The following is a 21,681-nucleotide window of genomic DNA, read 5'->3' as shown; positions in this document are numbered from 1 at the left end:
GGCAGGGGCCCCCTTGGAGTATAGTTCTTATAAACACAGTCCAGACAGTTATCCGGACCCTCTCTATGCAAGCATTCAGAAGGAACAGTAGCCTCATAGATGAATGCATTTAGAGATGGGACAGTTTGACTTTAAATCAGGGCTTAAAATGAATGGCATGCAACAGCAAATATGTGCACGTCTATTTCTGCTATAATCAACACTTGTGCAAAAGCGAGCCAAAATGCAGTATGTCATGTGAAGAACTTTTTTATTCTCATACCTTTTTTTTTTTTTTAAACTTTGGTGATGTTTCAGGCATCAACTAATAAAAAAAATTACCAAACAATGAAAAGAAATCAAAATGTGTATAATCCAGGACTTTTGGATGACAGTATAAAACACACAGTTTATCCTAGCCCAGTTAGGTCCAAAAATACTGTTTTCTGATGCTCTCATGCATCCTGAAGCATCACAAAGGTCCAAACACACTGATACAGTCAGCATGCACAACCGAATCAGTGGCAGTTTTTAAAAATGTACTGTAGATTCCATCACCTGCGCTCACCCCCCTGCACAAGGTTGCTTTGGCATCTTTGTCACTTAAAGGAATACAAAAAATATAAAGACATAAAAAAAACACCCAGGAAATGCTCCTTCATTATCGTTCAACGTACTGTTTTCCTTTTAAATATCACATTAATTACAATAGCTAAATACGCTTTCCTTCTACGTTTAAAGTTGACTTCATGTTACCAGTAAACACATCTTCAGCAGTACATTTCCTGCAATCTATATGATCATAGCTATATAACCAGTGCAGGTTAACTGTTAAACAGCGGCGTTATCACTTTTTGTATACTTCCTGTGATCCAAAAGACCGAAGAACAAACACCGGCTTTTGATAACTCATTTTCGTTGTATTACAGCACAGAATCTTCCAAGTTGTGTTTCCACTAAAGCGATACAGTTCAGCTCAGCTTGTCACGGTACGGTTGGCTACATCTAGTCCTGCTCCATCACGAATAGTGTGACATCATAGCAGCACAACACAGTGTAGCCGCCAACGAATTCAACAAAATAAAAGCAAATATTGGTGTTGTACTTAATACTGTTGTGGCCCCAAGGTAGTGTTTTTATCTCGGCCACTGTGTTGTATCTAGGCCTACCTTGAGGTACCGTACCACCGTGTATATTAGTGAAAGGGTGCCAAAATGTCGCATGGTACCACTCTATTTTGGTACCCTTCACAAGGACAGTGGAACCGAACTGCACGGCTTAGTGAAAATTGGGCTTTTGTGCTTGTAAATGCAACCTGGTCTTCATGCATGAAAGCAGCAAATTAGTTAAAAAAGTAATTTTCCAGTAAATCACAAAAAGCTAGAGTATGTCTATATGACACTCACCGGACTAACCTTTGTTGATTTTCAAGTATAAAATATGAGCATTGAAGTCAATTCTACAGCTGACTGAATATGGTATGGAAAAAGTTTAGCATTTGTACTAAAGCATTTTCTCGTGGTATTCTCAGATGGTGTCGCCTTTACAGTAAAACCTCAAATCACATAAATTTACATTTCTCTTAAATACTTCATGGCTGTGTAAAGGACTCATTTAATAGCCCTCAAAACTTTCTATAAAATAGTATACGGTACTATGATTTACTAAATGTTATCATATAGTATATTGCAAAAGTGGAACGCACCCCAAACATTTCAGCAACAATTCTTACAATGGTATATTTCCTGAAGGAATACTAAAAAACATGAAAGTTGGACATACTTTACAGTAGTCAGTAGTATAGATTTATCCACTGAAAATGAGTCAACACACAACCAATGTTGCCTAAAAAGCTGGCAACATGAGTGACAGGTGATAATTGTGTCTTTTTGACAGTCAAACATGGTGGTGGTAGTGTCATGGTCTATGGGTTGCATGACTGCTGCATTGCGAAACTGCGGTTTATTGAGGGTAACATGAATTCCAAGATGTACTGTGACATTCTGAAGCAGAGCATGATCCCCTCCCTTGGGAAACTTGGCCCAACGGCAGTTATCCAGCACGATAAAGAGCCCAAACACACCTCCAAAGATGACAAGCACATTGCTGAGGAAGTTGACGGTGATGGAGTAGCCAAGTATGTCTTCAGACCTGAACCGAACTGAGCACCTGTTGAACATCCTCAAGTGGTAGGCGGAGGAGCAAAAGGTGTCTAACATCCAACAGTGATGTCATCATGGGGGATTGGAAGAGGATTTCAGTAACAATCTGCGCAGCTCTGGGGAATATCATGCCCAAGGGGATCCCGGTTGTGCTAGACACCAGTGGTGTACACGCTACATATTGATACCAAAAACCCAATTTGTACAGTATACAGTATGTTTACTGTGAGGTGTACCCGCTTGCATTGCCAGTTATTTAGACAATATTGGCTGTGTGTTGAGTCATTTTCAGAGGACAGTAAATCTGTACTACTTTCCCAGGTGTCACGTAAGTTATATCCAAGTCAAATTTTTATATAATAAAGTTGTTGCTTAAGGAAAAACTGCACTTTTTTGGGGGGGAATTTTGCCCATCATCCACAATGCTTATGTGAGACATGAACACACACATCTTGCTCTTTTCTGTGCGTTCTAAAGAACGAACAACAGCTAGCACGATCAGTCTTCTTCCCAGTGAGAGCGTACATTGTGACTTTTATTATGTTTTATTTTGTCTATGAAACGTTTAGCACTAGTGCTTCATGCGAACGCTATGAGAATGGTTAAATGTTTCACTATGGCTGGATCTGCCTAGCACCCAGCAACATTAATCTCTGCCTGGAGGGTGTCAAAGTAGTCAAAATTCTGTATTACGTGTTATCATGAATGTCTCTTTTACTACATGATCACAATACTTATACAAAACGATAAAATGTTGTTGAGAGTTTTTAGAGGTGTTTTGATAAAGGGCCGTAGAGACAGAATAGGTGAATCCTATTACATTGCATTAATAGTTCCCTTCTGCTAGCAGTTTTTCCAATATTTAGAACACACAGAAAAGAGAGACGTGCGTTCATGTCCCACATAAGGACTGTGGATAATTGGCAAAATTCCAAAAATGTGCAGTTTTCCTTTAAATGTTCGGGGTGTTCTTACTTTTGTGAGATACTGTATGTGTCTCAGTAGGGCTATTTACATTCAGCCAGTCTGCATGGTCACTCTATCTGTCTGTGGTTCCTGCTGTCAAATACCATGGATCTCCTCTGCGGCTGGTAGAAGCAGCTGGTTGATGTTTCTAGTCTCTGACCACTTTTTGGAATAGTCATTTTATTTTGGAGAGCAATTCCCTCGCCTGGCACCTCCTTCACTACCGATGCCTCATTCAGACTCTTGATGGATGACAGAAGCTTGCCATCATCCCCTGATGGAGGGTAATCCATGATGGGAAAAGGGGGACTGAACAGGATCAGACTCTGTGGTCTTTGCCGGTTCCTAAAAGACGGCCTCTGTAAAAGGTTTGGTCTGTTGGGTCTGGGACAATCAACAAACACCTCAAGACTGGGAGCGTGTCGCCTTTTGATGACTGGCAGCTCTGGAGTGCTCGCAGTTCTCGTGGTCTCAGCAGCTTTCTCGGTATTTGTTGGGGTTTGGTGTTCAGGCACAGGTTCTTTATTCTCTAACTCCTCCTTCAGGTCAGTCATTATGGGAAGAGGTGCCGCATGACTTTTCTCTGTACTTGTTTTAGTATACTCCTTGTCTTGCTCCTTCGCTGTGTCAAAGTCACCATCTCTCCTAGAGTAAGGTATCTGACTGTACTGCACCTTTGGAGGTATGACAGGCACGGCTTTGGCTTGGCATGTCTTTATCATGAATGCCGTCCGGACTGATGACACACTGACAGGGGCTGAGTTCCGCCGCAAAGGTGCCTGACGATCATTCAGGAACAAATCCAACTCTGAGAGGAGCCCATTGTTTACAGACAAACTCCTCTGATAGGAGGAAATCTCATATGAAGGTCTGCTTTGCTGATTAGAAATATCCCTAATGCACCGAGGTCCCAGATCCAAGTTCAGGGAGCATGGTCTGTGTTTAGAAAAGTGTTCTTCTCTTTTTTCTGGAGCTGCTGCTTCATAAGACATCTGTCTGTGAAACCGCTGAGATGATTTCTGTTTTGTTGTGCTGGTTCTGCCCACTGCAACTGATGTTGCATTGCTGCCATTGATGCTGGGTTGCGAAGAATTAGGCAAACAGGACCATTTATTTTCATGTTTGGTGCTGGATGCTTGAGGAATGTTTACCGACAAGCTCTTTGCCAGAGATGTTCTGTTGGATTGTTTGTGTGAATAAAATGAGGTCCGTTCTTCATCTGAATTCAAAGTACCTTCTCCAGAGCTAATCAGTGACTGCTGTTTGAACAGTTCCTCCAAATCAGGTGAGTGTAGTGGGCTAGTGACCCACTGCTTGGTGGAGCTGAGGTCATCCCAGGGCTCCACCAGGTCCAACTCTTCAGAGTGTCCTGCACATCCTTCATCCTCATCATGGATGGGCAGCTCCAGAGAGTTGGGTCTTTCCTCCAAACACACGGAAATCCTTGAAATAACATCAGTTATTGTCTCCACATCACATAAGACATTTTTGTCTCCTTCAGGACTTTTGTGTTCCTCTGGTTGTCTTTGGTCATCAACTGCTAGAGAGTGGTCACATGTAGCATTTGTTACATCGCTTAAACATGTTTCCTTTAAAAGAAGTTGCGGCTCGGTGTGAGCTGCATCTTTATCCAAAGGAGGAATTAGTGGCAAGATCTTCTGAACCGTCTTGTCTGCTTCATCCAGAGTAAGGCTGACACTTTTTCTGTTTCCATTGACCCAAACATCATTTTTATGGAGGGAAAATAGGATATCTGACTCAGAAGGCTGTTTCTTTGTGGATCCAGACCTGTAAGCATTAAGACGATCATTGAGAGAGGTATTTGAGGACTGGTCCTTGCATAATAAAGACAACGATGGAGAGCTGCGACTTCTTTTTGACTTTACATCCATGGTTAACCTCTTGTTTTCATAAGTTAAAACAGAAGTCTTATCCAGCTGGTCAGTTTCAGGTTTGTTTGTCTTCAGTTCTTGGTGGAGGTCAGACCAAAGCTCCTTTTCCGTGGATAATTCCATATCCTGCAGATTATAAAGCAGCAAACAATTGTCAAACAATAAATTATTAAAATACTCAAAGATGCTCTTGTCAGCATCGGAAAAATGTTTTACCTGTTGAGCAATGAAAAGCTGATTGTCCAGTTGTTGTCCACTAGATGGCGTTGCATCCGTGCCTTCACTCACAATGGAAGACTCTTCCAGTTGAGTCTTACTCACTTCCTGAGGTTCCTGGTCGACATCATTGCTAGTGTCTGAGGAAAAAGCACATTTTTTATGAGTTACAGGTAGTCCTCAATTTACGATCTATAAAACAATGCCCAGCCCTGAAATGCAACAAAAGCTTGAAGGTCATGAAACTAAGATAAGAAACTAAAAGAATTTTAAAATGGCTTCAAGGAAGAAGCTCTCACCCTTTGATGAGACCTTTTGGGCCAGCTCCAGTAAGTCTTTCTTCTTCGTCCCTTCTCTCTTGTCAGGCTCCAGTTGAGGAAACATGTTACTTTTTCCACAGGTGCTCTGCTCTGAGTTCTCTCTGCAGGGTTTCAGGCTCGCTGCGGCCATCTTATCCTTGGCAAGCCCTCTGCACGGCGTGCTGTTGGAGCTGATAACGGCTGACACACGCAGTGGCACTGACACGGCGAAAGGCTCCGATATATTGACGGCTCTTCTCTGATGCCTTGGCGATGACTCTAGTGGGAAGAAGCTTCCTGGGAAGGAAGGCCGAGAGGAGCTGTTGTAGGACGAACCCGAGTACAACATCCTCCTGCTTTTAGGGGATGTAGGCTGGTAGCCGCTCAGGTCATCTCCTTTGAACACCTTCAGTTGCTCTGGCAGTGTTCTTTGAGGGGCTGCCGAGGCAGCTGGTGAGACTTTTTGACTCAAGCCAGAGCTCCAACCACCTATTGCTCCACTAGATTTTTTCCCCTTAAACTCCCAGTTGTGGTCTTGTTCGCTCAAGTTGTAAAGAGAATCACATCCCAGAGTTCTTGATTTTACATCTGGAGCAAAAATGTTGCCTTGTCCCCCTGATGGATTGTTCGCAGTTCTGTCATCATCTGGGAACAACAGATGAGAACTTTTATGACATTTCTACATACTGTACACATTATATCTGTATTTGTGAAAGACCTTACCTGTTGGCAAGGAGCACAGTGACTCCATGCTTCTGGATGGTCGCAGAGATGCCTTTTCTGAGGGCAATAATGTACAATGTTACGACAAAGCATTCCAAGAACCGCAATATAGTTCAAGTGCAGTACTGGAGTTATGAGAAACCTGTAGTAAAATGGACTAGGGATTGGTATGATGACTTGGATTACCAATTTTGATTGTTAAGAGATTGGTCGATCATGCGCAATTTCATTAAATTAATGCTTATGAGGTTATGTTGCGTTTGCACTATATCATAGAGCAATGGGGGCACAATGGATGACACCATGCAATAAATTCAGGCCTCATTTGTTTGCGGGCAGAAACGACTACTGTACAAGTCAATACCAAATGTAAATAGGAAGTTGCGGAACCATTTAGAACATGTGTTTTTTTGGAAATATTGCAATATTATATATATCTGCATCACGGCCTAGTGATAGAAGAAAAAAGTGAGGTTCCCAAAGCTGACAATGTTTGCATCAATACAGCTGCATCCACATATTCAGTTGCTTGGCACATTTATGAAGCCTAAATTTTGTTACATTTGTTTTGTGCATTTGAATCATCATTTGAAGACTTGTATGGTTCCTTTCCGTAGGGCAGTTAACGCAGACGATTAATATTTCATTCTGGAAAAACTTCAAGTAACTTACTATGGTAGATCATTTGATAGTTGACCATTAATTTGCTTAAAGGAAAACTTTACTTTTTTTTTATTTTGCCCATCATTAACAATCCATATGTGAGACATGACCACATATGTCTTTGTCTTTATTTCTCTTTCGGTGCATTGTAATGATATAAAATCAGATAAAAAAGCGACAGCTCATTACCGCACGTATAGGAACCACTTATTCCGCCTATAAAGCCTTCTGAAAAAGCCTCCAAAAAGTGCCAATAATGCTCCATTTACATATAATGTGACGTGCATATAACCAAGTTATAGCAACATTGTTATTATTATTAACATTGTTACGTTGGTTGAACAACGTTACTGGCGTATTGACACTTAGTCAGAACATACTGGCTAGCTACGAGCCGGCTAGCGACGAGCTTCATCACAGAGTCGCTTGAAGCACGTCAGTGTCGCGCTCACAACGCTTCAGGCCACTACTAAAAAGGTAAGGCTACATATTTTTTTAGCTGACACCACTCTTGCTGTGTTTTTATTTCTGAGTTTGGAAAAGTCAACACGAGGCTTTGGCGTTCATTTCTATACTGCTATGTGTTATCAATGCGTCGAGGACGGACGTTCCCATAATGCTAAAAAATGGCCAAAATACACAAAATACTGTAAGTATTACATGTTGTCATGAATGTACCTGTTACTACATGGTCACAGCATGTATATAAAACCATACAACCTTGTTGCAGGTTTTGGAGGTGTTTTAATAGCGGTCTTTGTAGGCGGCAAAGGTGGATCCCATTACATGCAATGATGAGCTGTTTCTTTTTATTTATCTGTTTTTATATCTTTAGAACACAGAAAAGAGAAAGACGTGTGTTCATGTTTCACATAAGGACTGTGGATGATGAGCAAAATTCCAAAAAAGTGCAGTTTTCCTTCAACAACCATACACTTCTTCAAATATAGCTTTATTACTTTGTAATGTTGGAAGTCTTTCTGCTCTTCATGAGTTCTCTATTAATGTTTAGACACTCGCCTGTTAACCCTGGAGCTCTTATGAACACACTGCCATTCCTGCTCAGTTTTCCTTTGGAGTCCACTGACCGTCCCAAATTGAAGATGGATTTCCATTTCTTAGATTTCCCTGAAAACTTCCTCCTGAAAGATAAGGAGTTGTTGCTAAGCCTGATTGATATGAAGGAACACATTTATTGCTTTGAGCGTTGACAGATAGTACATGCAGTACAGTGAAGTGTGACATACTTGCTGTCCAACTCTATGACGGTGTGGTAGAGCGTGGCCGTGCTGGTATCGGGCAGGCTGTTCTCTCGCTGACGTTCTCTGTGCACAGGATGGTTCGGACTTAAAGTGCGGGCCTGGGCTTCTTCGAGGCTCATCAGTTTCATCGGCCCGCATTGCCCGCTGATAGGAAGTGTGGCGTACTTCTCCCCACACATCAAACTTGGCCCTGTTGTTGTACAATCAGTCAGATTGTTTGTTGTTTCTGTTTGCATTTAATGAATGCCGTACCTTCTTTAGGTTTCATCAGTACAGAATCGCCACTAAAGATCTGCTCAGTGTGGTTTAGAATGAATTCCACCACCGACTGTTGTATTCGCACCTCCTGGAAAGCCATATCTCCATTACCAGATGAGGCCTCAACTGTTTTGGATCTAAAAAAAAAACATGACACTTTTTGTTTTTTGCAAAATAGCAATAATCCCTAGAAGAAACTTTATTTTGTACAGGCTAAACTCACCTCAATAGATTAGGAGCCCAAACTAAGGCCAGATTCCGTGTGTGCATGTTGGTCTGGGCACTCAAGGTAGCGAGGCGGGCCAAATGCTTGGTAAGGTACTCCAGAGTCCTAAAGATAATTGACAAACACTCAGTCTCCTATGGATTACACAGACTATGTTTTATTGCATATTTGTATATTTATTGTATATATGGTTTATTATTATGCGATTAGGTGTAAAACTAACGAGTGGTGTAGCTCACCTGAAGTGTGGGGTTGGCAATTCCTTGACCACCTTTTGAATGTGTAGAAGTCTTTCATGATCCCCACAGACGGACACTGCTTCCTGTATGTGAAATGAATGTTTTTATTCCAATCACTGCTTTATTTGGATTCGGAACTGAATTCCTAAGATTGTGCAAACCAAGCAGGCTCCCACCTAAGGACACAGACACAAGCCCACTGTCGAGCGCGTGTGGTCAAACAGTTCAGACCGAGGCCTGAACACGTTATTCTACATTTGTTCCTCATGTGTGAACAACGTAAATCATTTTTATGGAGTCTCATCTGTGTTTGGCAGCAGGTCTGGTGGCAAGGTTCCAGGAAAAGCATGATAATAATAAAGCACAGGCAGACAGATATACTGTATACCCTGTAAGCTTCCAGGAAGGTTATTGGGGATGGGAGGAAGTCCAAAATCACCTAAAAATGATGTATCACACTCTCAGTGCCAAATTAAACACAAAGCACAGGCAGCAAAAAAAGTGTAAACAAGTATTTGGACACCTTGGCTATGCCATCTATAGGATGTGGAAAGGGAAGAAAGTAAGGAGTTGGCTCAGCTTCCACTCTTCTGGGAAGACTTTCTACTAGATTTTGGCGTGAGTTATATTGGATGAGAGCGTCTGGCTCACAATCTCTTTACTAGTTCGTACCAAATGTGTTGCCTTTCTTTGTGGATCACACTGGAACAGAAAAGGGTCTTCCCCAAATTGCTGTCACATTGAAGGAAGCATGCAATTGGACAAAATGAAGACGTGAAGGCGTGCCCATTAATACCGATCATGAGCTACTGGTCGATCGCAATGGCAGTGTGGGTAGATCTCATAAACGTCATTTTGTAGATGTCATATGACATCAGTCAACTGACATTAAGCTCCCCTACTGATTCACTGTTTCTCCCCAGCGGCAAAGATTAAGCAGCGAAGAGACGTCAAGCTACACACGGAGATGCATCTTTCATCTTTATTATTCTGATTACGGATAAACTAACTCAGCGGTAAGATGCCTATATCTATAACTGAAGTTATCCGTTCTCTTGTAGTGACTAGTTATGCAGAAAAAAGTGAATTGGCTGATGGCTGATGGCTTTGCTTCACGTCCTGAACTCCACTATAGAAATGTGTGTTTTTTACACTTCCGTTTGTTAACTATTCCGTTCATTATTCATTGGAAAATATGCCAATTGCTGAAACCTTTTTAATATGTTGCCTTGACTCCATCTACATTGTCTTTTGCATAATCATTTTCATTTCTTGTATATCTGTAATGTTTAATAGCAAATGCTAACTGTAACTAATAGATGAACTGTGTGTCTAATGAACGCTACGTAGTTATTTTGACATATTACTGCTACTCAGGTTATGTGCACAGCTATTCAGGAAATATGTGTATTTATCTTTATTTATTTATTATTTATTATTTATTATTTTTACACCCTGAACTGGTCGCCAGCCAATCACACTCTTTGTTTGCAGTCAGCCCCGCAGTCAACAGGGGGCTGGCTGAGTTACACATAGATGGGGATGGGAATTGAAAACCGTTCTTGTTGAGAACCAGTTCCCAGTGTTTCAATTCCTCGGGATCATTTGGCAAACAATTCCCTTATCGATTCCAGTGGGCATGCATGCTACTCAACGTGCGTGGCGACGTCATTCACCAGGAAACATGGCACCAAAGTGGAACCAACGCTCAAACGTTTGGTTGCATTTCACGAGAAAGGATGCTCACTTTTCAAGTTCTTGGATGTCATAAACAAAAAAGGACAGCTTTGTACAAATGAAATAAATAAATCAGGCTTTACTACACATCTTAAAATAAAGCGTGGAGCTCTGCCAACTACCCGCCAGTCAACTACAGACGTGGGACCTGTAAGTTTGATCATTTTGTTTTCCTTCAGTGAATAGGCTAACCTAGCATGATGTTGCTGTTAAAAATGTGACTGTAATGTTGGCACTTTAGCTCACATAGCTGTGCTAGCATTGCTAACGTTTGTGTCCTGCCACATTCCTGAATGTTATGCTGTTGTATGTGATATATGGCATTTATTATGTTTTACAAGTTACAGTGTAAAAGTGGATAAAGTACACAATAGTACTTCATGGAAAAACACTCTCTTGGAGACTGGTGTGGACAAGCAGTTCATGAGCATTAAAGCTACAGACACACACAACAGGCTGACTGAAGCACTTTCAAAATAACGAATCAGCATCATTGGCTAGATTTTGGGCTATACACTTCTAATACACTAATGTGGGACCTATGAGACTTATTTAAAATTGTTGAAAACCAATATAATAATGGACCTTTAGTGTGTTTGTTTTCTTGAACCCGTGTACGCCTGAGGCCATGCAGCATACTCACCGTGAATTTGCTGTATAGCTCATAGGTGAGCAGAGGATTCGGTAGTTCCCTGAAGTACAGCTTACATAAGGAACCCACACAGTGGATGTCCTGGAGGTACACTTCCTTTGTAAGGTCAGGGCACGCCTCAGAGCTGAATTCCTGTCTGCAGACACACACACACACACACACACACACACACGCTTTGATTGTTTAACACCACTGTAGATCGGTCACAATCAAAATGTTTATTTTACAGCAACAAATCCAAGATGTGATAAAAATATGATGGGATTTCTGTATTCATCGCAATGTCTTAGTACCCAAAATTAGATGTTCAGTCATCTGAGATGCCACATGTGACCTATTTCAAAACGTCACAGCCGTGCAGCTGGCGTCTTACCTGAGCCGCTGGATGTTGGAGGTGACCCCTGACAACCTGTAGATCCCGTCAACAATCCCATGCTTCTCGATAAACTCTGCACATTTCTGTAGAACCTGAGGAACTTAAGTGGAAAGTGTTTTTGTTAGCTCAACCTGCAAAAATCTTGACATTTTGTGAATGGTGGTCACTAACACTGCATCATTTAATGGTATGGGCTTGTTTACTGTCCCTCAGGCCTACTGATTGTAGGTGGCCTTTAACAGGAAGTTAAAAATGGTTTGTTTGTTTCAAAGGAAGGTTGACACACCCAGCCCTTGTAGCGGGTATTACTTACGACATTTCCTCTAATAGAAAACGGCTACCAGTGACCGACACGTCTTTGTTCACTTACGGTACATCATCTTCTCTTTGGCTGCACCAGCTTTAGCTGGGACTTTCTAGTCTAACTAAAGCACGAACACGAGGCTTTACTTTTTTTTCAAATGTGCACATTGTTGTATTTCATGTCCATGTAATTTGTGCTCACTCTGCCCAGTGTAGACTATTCCTGCATTGAAATACGCCCTCGCTTGTCTGTATCTTGGTGTGAGGATAGTCCACAGCCTATTTTTAACAGTGCTTCTTCTGCCCTCATCTCAGGCTCAAAGAGTCTTCCAGCCATGTTCTCGTATGTTCGACTTGATTGGACTGTAGGTTGCGTGCCTGCGGTGAAAAACTGGATGACAACCAGCGTCTTATTTATGTCGGGGCACTCAGACGTCAACAGAGGGACACTCTCCACTCTTGGAGTAGCATCCAATGTTCCTTATGAGATCCTTAGAATTCACTCACACATTTCACTCACAGGTCAAAAAATGTTATACAGTACAATACAATACAATACATCCCTCGTGTATTGCAGTTAATTTGTTCCAGACCTGACCGTAGTAGGTGAATTTCCGCAAAGTAGGATTGCTTATGTATAAATCAAATGTTTTCGTTGTTAGAGCTTAGAAAATCTGTGTACGACCTTCTAAATTCGGGTTTAAACATCACTACAGCCCTCTAGACATGAAGTAACATCCATATAGTCACTTGCATTACCCAACATAGTAGGCATAATCAGAAAATAAGCCATTTAACAGTAACCCATGTTATTACCGTATTATGATAATTATGATGCTGTGAGATAATTCAAACCTGCAAAAAAAGCTTGTTGTTCCAGCGAGCAAGTGTGATGCTGAACATTACAGTAACACTACTGACACATAGTGGCCATTGTAGAAAACTACATAACATCACGTTTTTTTAATTCTTATGAATGCCTTATATTTGTGTTTTAGTTCATTTACCCACTTTTATGCTTGAAAATGCTTAATTCAGGCAAAAAAAACCTTAACATTTGCTGAAAGATGCATATTTTTTTTTTTTACGAATAATAGGTTGTATTTAACCACGAAACAGCATGCTTTATGCTGTATATATGTTTGAAACACTGCGGCAAAAGTCAAACCGCGATGTGGCGAGGGACAACAGTATAGATAGACAAGTCAATCTTTTGAAGTGACTCTGGACTGAAATACAGTGGTTCCTTGGCTTTCGTTATCATCCATCCATTTTCAATGCCGCTTCTCCAACATTAGGGTCGCGGGTGTATGCTGGAGCTGACTTCGAGCGACAGGCGGGGTACACCCTGGACTGGTCGCCAGCCAATCGCAGGGCACATATAGACAAACACATTCACACCTATGGACAATTTGGAGTCGCCAGTTAACCTAACATGCATGTTTTTGGAATGTGGGAGGAAACCGGAGTACCCGATGAACATGCAAACATGCAAACAGAGATTCGAACCCAGGTCTTCCCGATCTCCTGACTGTGACTGTGTGGCCAACATGCTAACCACTAGACCACCGTGCAGCCCGGCTTTCGTTATCAGTTTGTTACGAAAGGTGAGATGTAATTTTTCCCATAGTAAATCATGTAAATCCAATTCATCTGAAAACCAAAAATAGAAACAAAAACTGAATTTGATATAGAACAGTTTTAGTTTTACATGCAGACGAATGGATGGAACTTCCCGTGGGGCGAACGGGGACTTCCCGTACATCCTGGCGAGATCAAATTCAATAGTGTTTCTCGCCTTCTTTATCAAATTGCTGGCACTCACAACTTTATTTGGCCCCGTGGTGGGTTATTTAGCAGTCTGTCAGTAAAAAATGCACGGACAGTGAGTCAGCAACTCACAGGGCGCTTTGTTTGGGCACTCAATTTTGTGTAAATATACAGTACAGAAGAAACGAACTAGTTTGTCTCATGCAATATTGTAGGAACACCGAAACAATGTATGAAAACGCAGGTAAAATTTGGGTGACATTTAAAAAAAAACCCAACAGATTGTACAAAAGAAACCGTCATACATTTTTGTTTGGCCCAAAGAAAATAAGTGGTGTGCATTGCTGTCACTCACGGCTTTTTGGTATTCACATACATCCCCACAGATGTACACAGAGTCAGACGCTCTTTTATCATTTTAGTCTCACCTGAACACATCAACAGCAGCGCAATTCCCACACCGTACATGCATCTCCAACTCACAAACGCATCTCTCTGTCCGTCCTCGAAACAACACTTCCTCATTCTCCACCACACTTGCGCGAGGTGCATTCACGGACATTCCGAACATTACAACAACCCCCTTATCATGCGTGTATGTGTGGACAAAATAAAAGAGACCGACAAAGAAAAACAATACGTGGAAATTCTTATCACTGCAACACACGCTTGATGTAAAAGAAATGGTCATTTCTGGTGTCCAAATCGCGACTTTTTTTTTCACGCTTTTAACCATGCGGCTTATGCAGTTCATTCACTTTCTATGCCGCTTAATCCTCATTGGGTTTATGTAAAAAAGTTTTATGGTGACCTTGTCTTGAAGCTTTAAGTTTATGAAACATTACCTCTTAAAACTCACAAGTGTGTGTGCATGCAAAATTTCCCCCTGAAGGACATTTCTTAAGGTGACTTAATGAAGATGCACTCATATTAGTGGCATTCATGTGCAAAATGAACAACTTTCTGGTTTTGGAGAAATACATATGGGGCACTAGGCTTGACTCTGATTTGTTGTTTTGGCAATTATGTTATAACGCTATGCAATTAGGGCCTTTTCTTTCAAGGCAGCACTTTGAGACAGTAATCCATGCCTTTTTGACATCTCAGCTGGATTACTGCAACACACTTTATTTTGGAGTTAGCCAGTCTTGCCTGTCCCGTCTGCAGCTGGTCCAAAATGCAGCTGCACAACTTTTAACCACTACAAAAAAAGAGAGAAACACATCACTCCTGTTTTAGCCTCACTCCACTGGCTGTCTGCACATTTTAGAGTCCATTTTAAAATCGTTTTTTTTTTTTTTCCAAGTCTTTAAATGGTCTTGCCCCACCTTACCTCTCTGAGCTGCTCTACCCCCGTAACCCTTCCTGGTTCCTTAGGTCAGCTGATCAGCTGCTTCTAGAGTTTCTGAAATCAAAGCGTAAACGCAGAGGGGACAGAGCCTTTCCGTTGCCGCTCCCAAAATATGGAATGATGTGTTGATTTTTAAGTCCCCTCTTAAAACCTACTTTTATTCTTTGGCTTTTAAGCCAGCATGAGTCTTGAACTCATTTTCACTTCCAGTACCGCTGCATCCTGAAGGGGTCAGGTATGCGTGAGCTGGAAGGTGCTTGTCAATGATGTCCTTCCACAGAGCAGCGTTTTATGTTTGTTTGGTTTTTTTCTTCTTTATGCTAGTATTAGCTAGAAGATAAACAATTAAATTCATTTTTAACCAAATTTTTAACCAAAGTGAAGTATTCTCTTGTTTTTGGTTATACTCTTAATGAGCAACCTGTATTAACATAAAAAACTCCAAAGACGTCACTGCATGTCACTGATAGGAATATTCCGAGATGACACCCAGCTACATAAAAAAAAAATCCCCTTTTATATAAAAGTGCAAGATTATTTTGGTATTCTTTTTGCCCAGGCAAAGACCCACGGCCCACTGAAAACCCACCGGTTAAGGATCACTCTTCTAGATGAATGCATTGTTTGTGTAACCCGTTGGTGTCCAAAGTGCAGCCCAGGGACCCCCGGGCACAGTCTAAAAACATAATTTAACAAGAAAACTAAAAAAAAAAACCTGTAAAAATTGAAAAATGACCAGTAATTTTACAAAAATAAGGTCAAAATATTTAAAGAAAAAAGTGTTAATATATTGAGTAAAAATCGTAATTTTACAAACATAATGTTGTAATACTATGAGGAAAAAACATAATATTAGTACCATAAAGTTGTAATTTTTGGAAAATTAGGTTGCGGAAAAAATTATGTTTACGAGAATAATGTCAAAATATTGCGGGAATTAGGTCATAATAACGAGAAGAAAATTTACAAGAAGGAAGCTGAAATAGTAGGAAACTTGAAAAAAAACAACAGCAGAAACGGAAAAAAAAACCAGCAGTAATTTTACAAGAATATAGTCAAAATATTACGAAAAAAAGTCACAACTTAATGAGACAAACAGTTGCAAGTGTAAACTCACGTTATGAGGAAAAATGTCATTTTAGTAGCATAGAGTTTGTTTAAATATTAGAAAAATAATCCATCCATCCATCTTCTATGCCGCTTATCCTCACTAGGTTCACAGGTATGCTGGAGCTTATCCCAGCTGACATCGGGCGAGAGGCAGGGTACACCCTAGACAGCCAATGGCAGGGCACATATAGACAAACAACCATTCACACTCACATTCATACCTATGGACAATTTAGAGTCATCAATTAACCTAACTTGCATGTTTTGGGAATGTGGGAGGAAGCCGGAGTACCCGGACCAAACCCACGCACGCACGGGGAGAACATGCAAACTCCACACAGAAATGCCCAAGTGGAGATTCAAACCAAGATCTTCCAGATCTCCTGAGTGTGTGGCCAACATGCTAACCACTAGGCCACCGTGCAGCTTCGGAAAATAACATAAATAATATTTACATTATTTGTAATATTTAATAATATTTATATTTATATAATATAATAACTAAGAATATCAGAAGATTTTTTGTTTTATTTTTTAGAAGTCGTAATATTATGAGAAACAAAAAAAAACAAACAAAAGTTGTAATTTTTGGAAAATTCGGTTGGGGAAAAAGTTACAATATAGGAATAAAGTCAAGATATTATGAGAATAAAGCCATAATATTACGAGAAGAAAATTTACACAGATTATTTGGGAAGAACGTTGAAGTATTTGAAAAAATATTAAAGAACAACAACAGCAAAAGCAGGGAAAAAAGAGCAAAGACCAACATTCATATGAAAAGTACGCTTTTTCACGTATGTCACAAAGCTGAGATGCAGGTTTGTCTTGAAATAAATATAGCATCACACTATCTACTCCTTTCAGTTTTCAGTATATGGCCCTTGGTTGACAAAGTGTGGACACCCCTGGTGTAGCTGAATATAAAGGATTAAAAATGACGGTGGATGGCGGTGTAACCATAACCCACTCCCTCGCTTCCTGGACCCAATGCCCCACCTTACACTGAACTCCTTTTCTTCATGTTACCTTCACATATGCCTTACTTGCTTCTGCACATGCTTGCCCCCCGCCTCCTTTTTGCGTAACATGTTACTCCCAAAAAGTTCTCATCAGTGGGAGAAAAATAAAGTCATGTTTGACTGTTTGACCATCCTGTTCTTTGTGTCTCTGCTGGTTTCCTGTAGGCAGCAGCGAGGCCCAGACAGCGAGTCACTGAGACTGTTCGTCACTGTAGGAAATTGACCCAAAAAAATGAGAGACAGCTACACCCAAGCTTCAAAAATGACCAGTGAGTCGGGCCAATAGGTGCATGAATGTTAACTAAATGTAAAAACCCTTGAATATCCAGCAGTCACATCCTTGAATGAAACTTGTTTGTTATTTAAAGATCCCATTTGTCTTAAATTAAAGCCATTAGGTGTGCTACTACGATACATGTACTGGTCGCAACTCACTCTCTTGGACTAAGGTTGTTGTGCTTAATTCAAGGTCATGTTATAGGAAAAAGTAAGAGAGAAAGGCGATGTGTTACCATCGTGTCCTGAGTTCTGGATATGTTCTGTCAGGTCACAGCCGAACGCATTTCCTTTCTTCTTGGTCTTCTGCTTGGTCCCTTTATTCTTCATGTGGTTCCAGTTAGCGATCCAGATGATTAGCAGCTCCTTGTAAATACAGCGATGGATCCATATGACCTCCAACGAGGGTGAGCTCTTGGATCAAAAAGCCATTGCATAAAGTCCCCGGCAATCTTCTCCCAAATGTGCTCCTGTATCCACTCACATTTTGACTCAAGCGCACAGCTGGGGGCTTTAGGGCAAGAAGTGGCGTCACTTGTTAAAACATTGAAACTTTTAGTGTGGAATGACACAGTAAGACTTGTACTTGAGCTGTAACGTGGCAGCCGGGTGCTTTATCAGTGAAGGACTTGCAGAAAGTGCATTAGAATCGCTCAGTTTCCTGTTGTTGGGACTCTTCCCCCCCTTCCACTGGCCAGTCCTCGCTTCTCTTTTCTATCTCCTCCTCTTTTCCGTCATTCCACAGCCTCCTCGTTCACTGGCTCCTCCGTAGCCAACACCAACCAATACAAGGAAGGCCAATCATCTCAAGAACGTTCTATTTATAATCCGATTTGCCTGCAAGATGTTTGAGTTGTGTTTGAACTTGTGGCCGTGGTGTGGCACAGACTTTAAGAAATGTTGAGGTTCAATAACAGCTGACTTGTATTTCTCAGAGTTTTGACACTTCTGACCTCTTTTATAGTTTTTTTTCCCCTCTCCATTTATCCAAACTGGAGTTGCTCTCTGCCTTCCTGAATGCTCCCAGTGTATACAATTTCCTGTGCAAAGCGCCTGGGCTGGAAAACAAAAACAGAGGGGTTTGAAGGAAGGAGGGAAGTGGGAGGTGACTGAAGTGAGGGCTGGAAGGGCACAGATGGGAAATGTGGGGGTGGGCAACAGGGGTGTTAGGGTTAGGAGATGGACACATGGTTCTTGTTACATGCATTTTACCTTTGACCAACTGGACGCCAACAAAATACATGAGGCTTTCCTTCACTATTCCAAGTATCTTAAGTGGATGTCGTCACTGCAGTGTTGTGCAACTCACTGCTCGCCATGATTGACTCCTCGTTTTCCCAGACTGAGTGGTTTTTACGGGGAGAATTACACACCCGCAACCCCAAATTTCATCTCATGAGGTTTGAAATGTCGTAGCTATATGATTAACCTTTAAAAGTAATAGCGTGGGAGGCGATTTCCAATGTCAGTGCATGCACTCTGACACGACCACCGGCCACAATGATTTACTAGATTAGATTTCAAAGTACTGTACGATGAGAAGCGAAGCAGAACATCGATGTCAACAGACTCCAACAATTCACTCATTGTCATGCACCCATACCTCATCTATCACTCATTTGTTTGGCCACTGCAGCCTAGCAAGAAGTAAAGCTTGTTTCAGCAAATAGAGCCACTGACACCACTGTAATCACACATTTGATGAATCAGGTCGGGTCCAATACATTCTATACAGTACTGCATCGGCATTAATCGGCAACTTTAAATTGTCCATAGGTTCATAGGTTCAAGTTTCCTTTCTAAAGTATAAAAATGGTAGCTGAAAAGTGATGGGTGTACCCACTTTCATGGCATACTGTATATCCCAATGGACGATTTCTATATCTGTTTATAGACCACATTACAGCAAACAATACAATAGAACATTGTGCAACAACATGGTACCAACAGAGGTTGTTTTATAAAGTGCATGCGCTGGTTTGAGTGTGTCACATGTGAGCTTGATGACCAGGCCTGGCCTCTGGAAGACAAAGCTTCTTTCTGCACCATAGGAAGAGGACATGACATCATTCTGTCCATACAAAGCCTCAGACATCCCGCTCTTTATTTGCACCGTTTAAAAAAAAAAAAAAAAGAAAGTTGCAGAGAGGTCACTGGGAATGAATAACAAGCGGTCTTCATTTTATAGCCTCACTGCACATTTTGTGTGCCGTGAAACTTAACAAGGTCACTCAAGGAGTGGAAGAAATCCTAAAAAGACCAAAGTTATTTTTCGCAAGCCTTGGGTTCAGTCAGGTCAAAGTGAAAAGCGAGAGGAAAATTCCTGACACCGAAGTTTCAAAAATTAAGGAAAACTTAGATTTTCCAAAACAAATAAAAGATGACCAGCTACAGGTGGTCCTCGGTCCTCGGGTTACATATAGAGTTCTGTTCCTAGACTCTGATATAAGTCGAGTTTTGGTGTCAATCGGATGTCAGAACTAAGTAATTCCATAACAATACATCATGAAATGAAAACGTAAAGCCAAAGCACCTCGCAACCTTTCTTATTTCTTCTTATCTCAATAATAAGACCACTACACTGCTTAGATACTGTATCACTGTCTCTTCCAGAGGATCAGCGACCTGGAGTTATGTGTGCTGTCGTGTGAAAGACTTTTGTGATATTCGACGGCCTGTGAACGTAACATCAGTGCTGACTGTGCGTGTGGGTGCGGGAGGAGGATGGCTACGTGTAGAGGGGAGAGTTTGCCGATGTTATTTTGCTGACAGTAGCCTGTTTTGTCTTTGCAGTCAAGAAATTCTTGGTCAACCACCTTCTCATCATCCTTACAATGTCCAGATAGACGTTACAGTACCGTCTTTATCCTTAATGATGTTCACGACAGTCAAGCGATTTTAAATAAGTGCAGCCAATATTGAGCATAGTGTAATCACTCTAACTAGTTCTCGAGCGAGTCTCATGTCTACAGACCAAAATTAGGTTAATTTATGTGACCCGAGGACCACCTGTATACATAATCGTGTCAATAAACATTTCTAAGAAGAAAAGCTTGAGTTGAGCGACAAAGTCTCTCCAACGTCTCCTGGGTCTTTCCCGAGGCCTCCTACTGTCGGACATCCCCTGAACACCTCCCCGGGGGGGGTCTGGGAGGTATCCTTACCAGATGCCCGAGCCACCTCATCTGGCTCCTCAGTGCGGAGGAGCAGCAGTTCTACTCCGACTACGAAAAAAAAGTCGTAATATTCCGAGAATAAAGTCGTAAATTTACAAGAAAAAAGTCTCAAATTTACGAGAATAAAGTCGTAATATTACGTGTCCTCATGCCATTCGTGTCAGAGGGAAAATAGAACATCGCTTTTCAGTAAGGAAGGAAACTTTCCTCTTGCTCCAGGCAAGCTTTTATTTATAACGTGGCAGCAAAACAGATTCACATGTCTAGCCCCTCTCACTTCCGCCTTCCTTACCTCACCCCCTCTACATGCACAAGGCGAAAGGTCACTTAAGTCCCCCCTTTTCATAGCTGTCTCAGGCAATGCCTGTAACAGAAAGTTACGAGCTTTTTAGACTTTATTCACGCAATGTCAAATTCTTTTTTTCTCAATGTGGCCCTAATACTCGGTCGTAACAGGCATTGCCTGAGACAGCTATGAAAAGAGGGGACTTATGCCTTGGGCATGTGGAAGGGGCGGGGTAAGGAAGGCAGAAGAGACAGGGGCTAGCCATGCTAATCTGTTTGTGCTCAACTGCTCTGTTTTGCTGCCACTCTATAAATAAAAGCTTGGTTTTATTACAGTAATGGTGATGTCTGCAATGAGATTATAATTATTACAATTGTGTGCATTACAGTTATTGTCATTCTGTTCACTATCATGACCAATATTTTCATTACTAATATTACCAACAATAAGTATGACTCTTTCAATTTAATATTATCACTGTCGCTGTTGATATAAATTTGTCCTCTTCATTATGGTCTTTATAGCCGTCATAGACATTTCCTGATATAGTCCTGTTTGTTTCTGTTGTTCTTGTCTCTCTCTGTATTGTCCCCCTCTTGGTTTCCTTTTCTCTTCTTTTCTATCACCTCCTGCTCCGCTACAACAAAACATCAAATAAAGTCAAATGAAATCTATATAATAGATGAAGAGTATCTTACACAAAACAGTTTTTTAAGTGACTGTCATTTTTTTTTTTT

The 21,681-nt window shown here is 41.2% G+C and overlaps 1 protein-coding gene across 1 annotated transcript; it reads right to left on the bottom strand.

Moving 5' to 3' along the window:
* Positions 1-244: 244 nt before the first annotated feature.
* On the bottom strand, positions 245-18,198 carry arhgap31 (Rho GTPase activating protein 31). Its single transcript, XM_054755250.1, has 12 exons — positions 17,719-18,198; positions 11,648-11,750; positions 11,266-11,410; positions 8,886-8,968; positions 8,644-8,751; positions 8,415-8,557; positions 8,148-8,352; positions 7,921-8,042; positions 6,238-6,294; positions 5,515-6,159; positions 5,216-5,355; positions 245-5,125 (listed from the first exon to the last, which is right to left on the bottom strand). Exons 1-12 carry the CDS (start codon positions 17,810-17,812, stop codon positions 3,176-3,178), a joined length of 3,795 nt encoding a protein of 1,264 aa, XP_054611225.1. The 5' UTR covers positions 17,813-18,198; the 3' UTR covers positions 245-3,175.
* Positions 18,199-21,681: the final 3,483 nt, after the last annotated feature.

The sequence above is a fragment of the Dunckerocampus dactyliophorus genome, chromosome 16 (assembly GCF_027744805.1).
Source record: "Dunckerocampus dactyliophorus isolate RoL2022-P2 chromosome 16, RoL_Ddac_1.1, whole genome shotgun sequence".
NCBI lineage: Eukaryota > Metazoa > Chordata > Actinopteri > Syngnathiformes > Syngnathidae > Dunckerocampus > Dunckerocampus dactyliophorus.
Note: the sequence above shows the minus strand (reverse complement) of the source record. Positions and strands in the feature narration are given on the sequence as shown.

What these genes read in the sequence shown, in the direction of transcription:
- arhgap31 (XM_054755250.1), bottom strand. Translation starts at nt 17,812, where the DNA reads ATGAAGAATAAAGGGACCAAGCAGAAGACCAAGAAGAAAGGAAATGCG. An exon ending in TGGGCTCCTAATCTATTGAG is followed by an intron (nt 8,558 to 8,643) that starts GTGAGTTTAGCC and finishes TTTTTTTTTTAG; the next exon opens with ATCCAAAACAGTTGAGGCCT. An exon ending in AGCTTTTCATTGCTCAACAG is followed by an intron (nt 5,126 to 5,215) that starts GTAAAACATTTT and finishes TATAATCTGCAG; the next exon opens with GATATGGAATTATCCACGGA.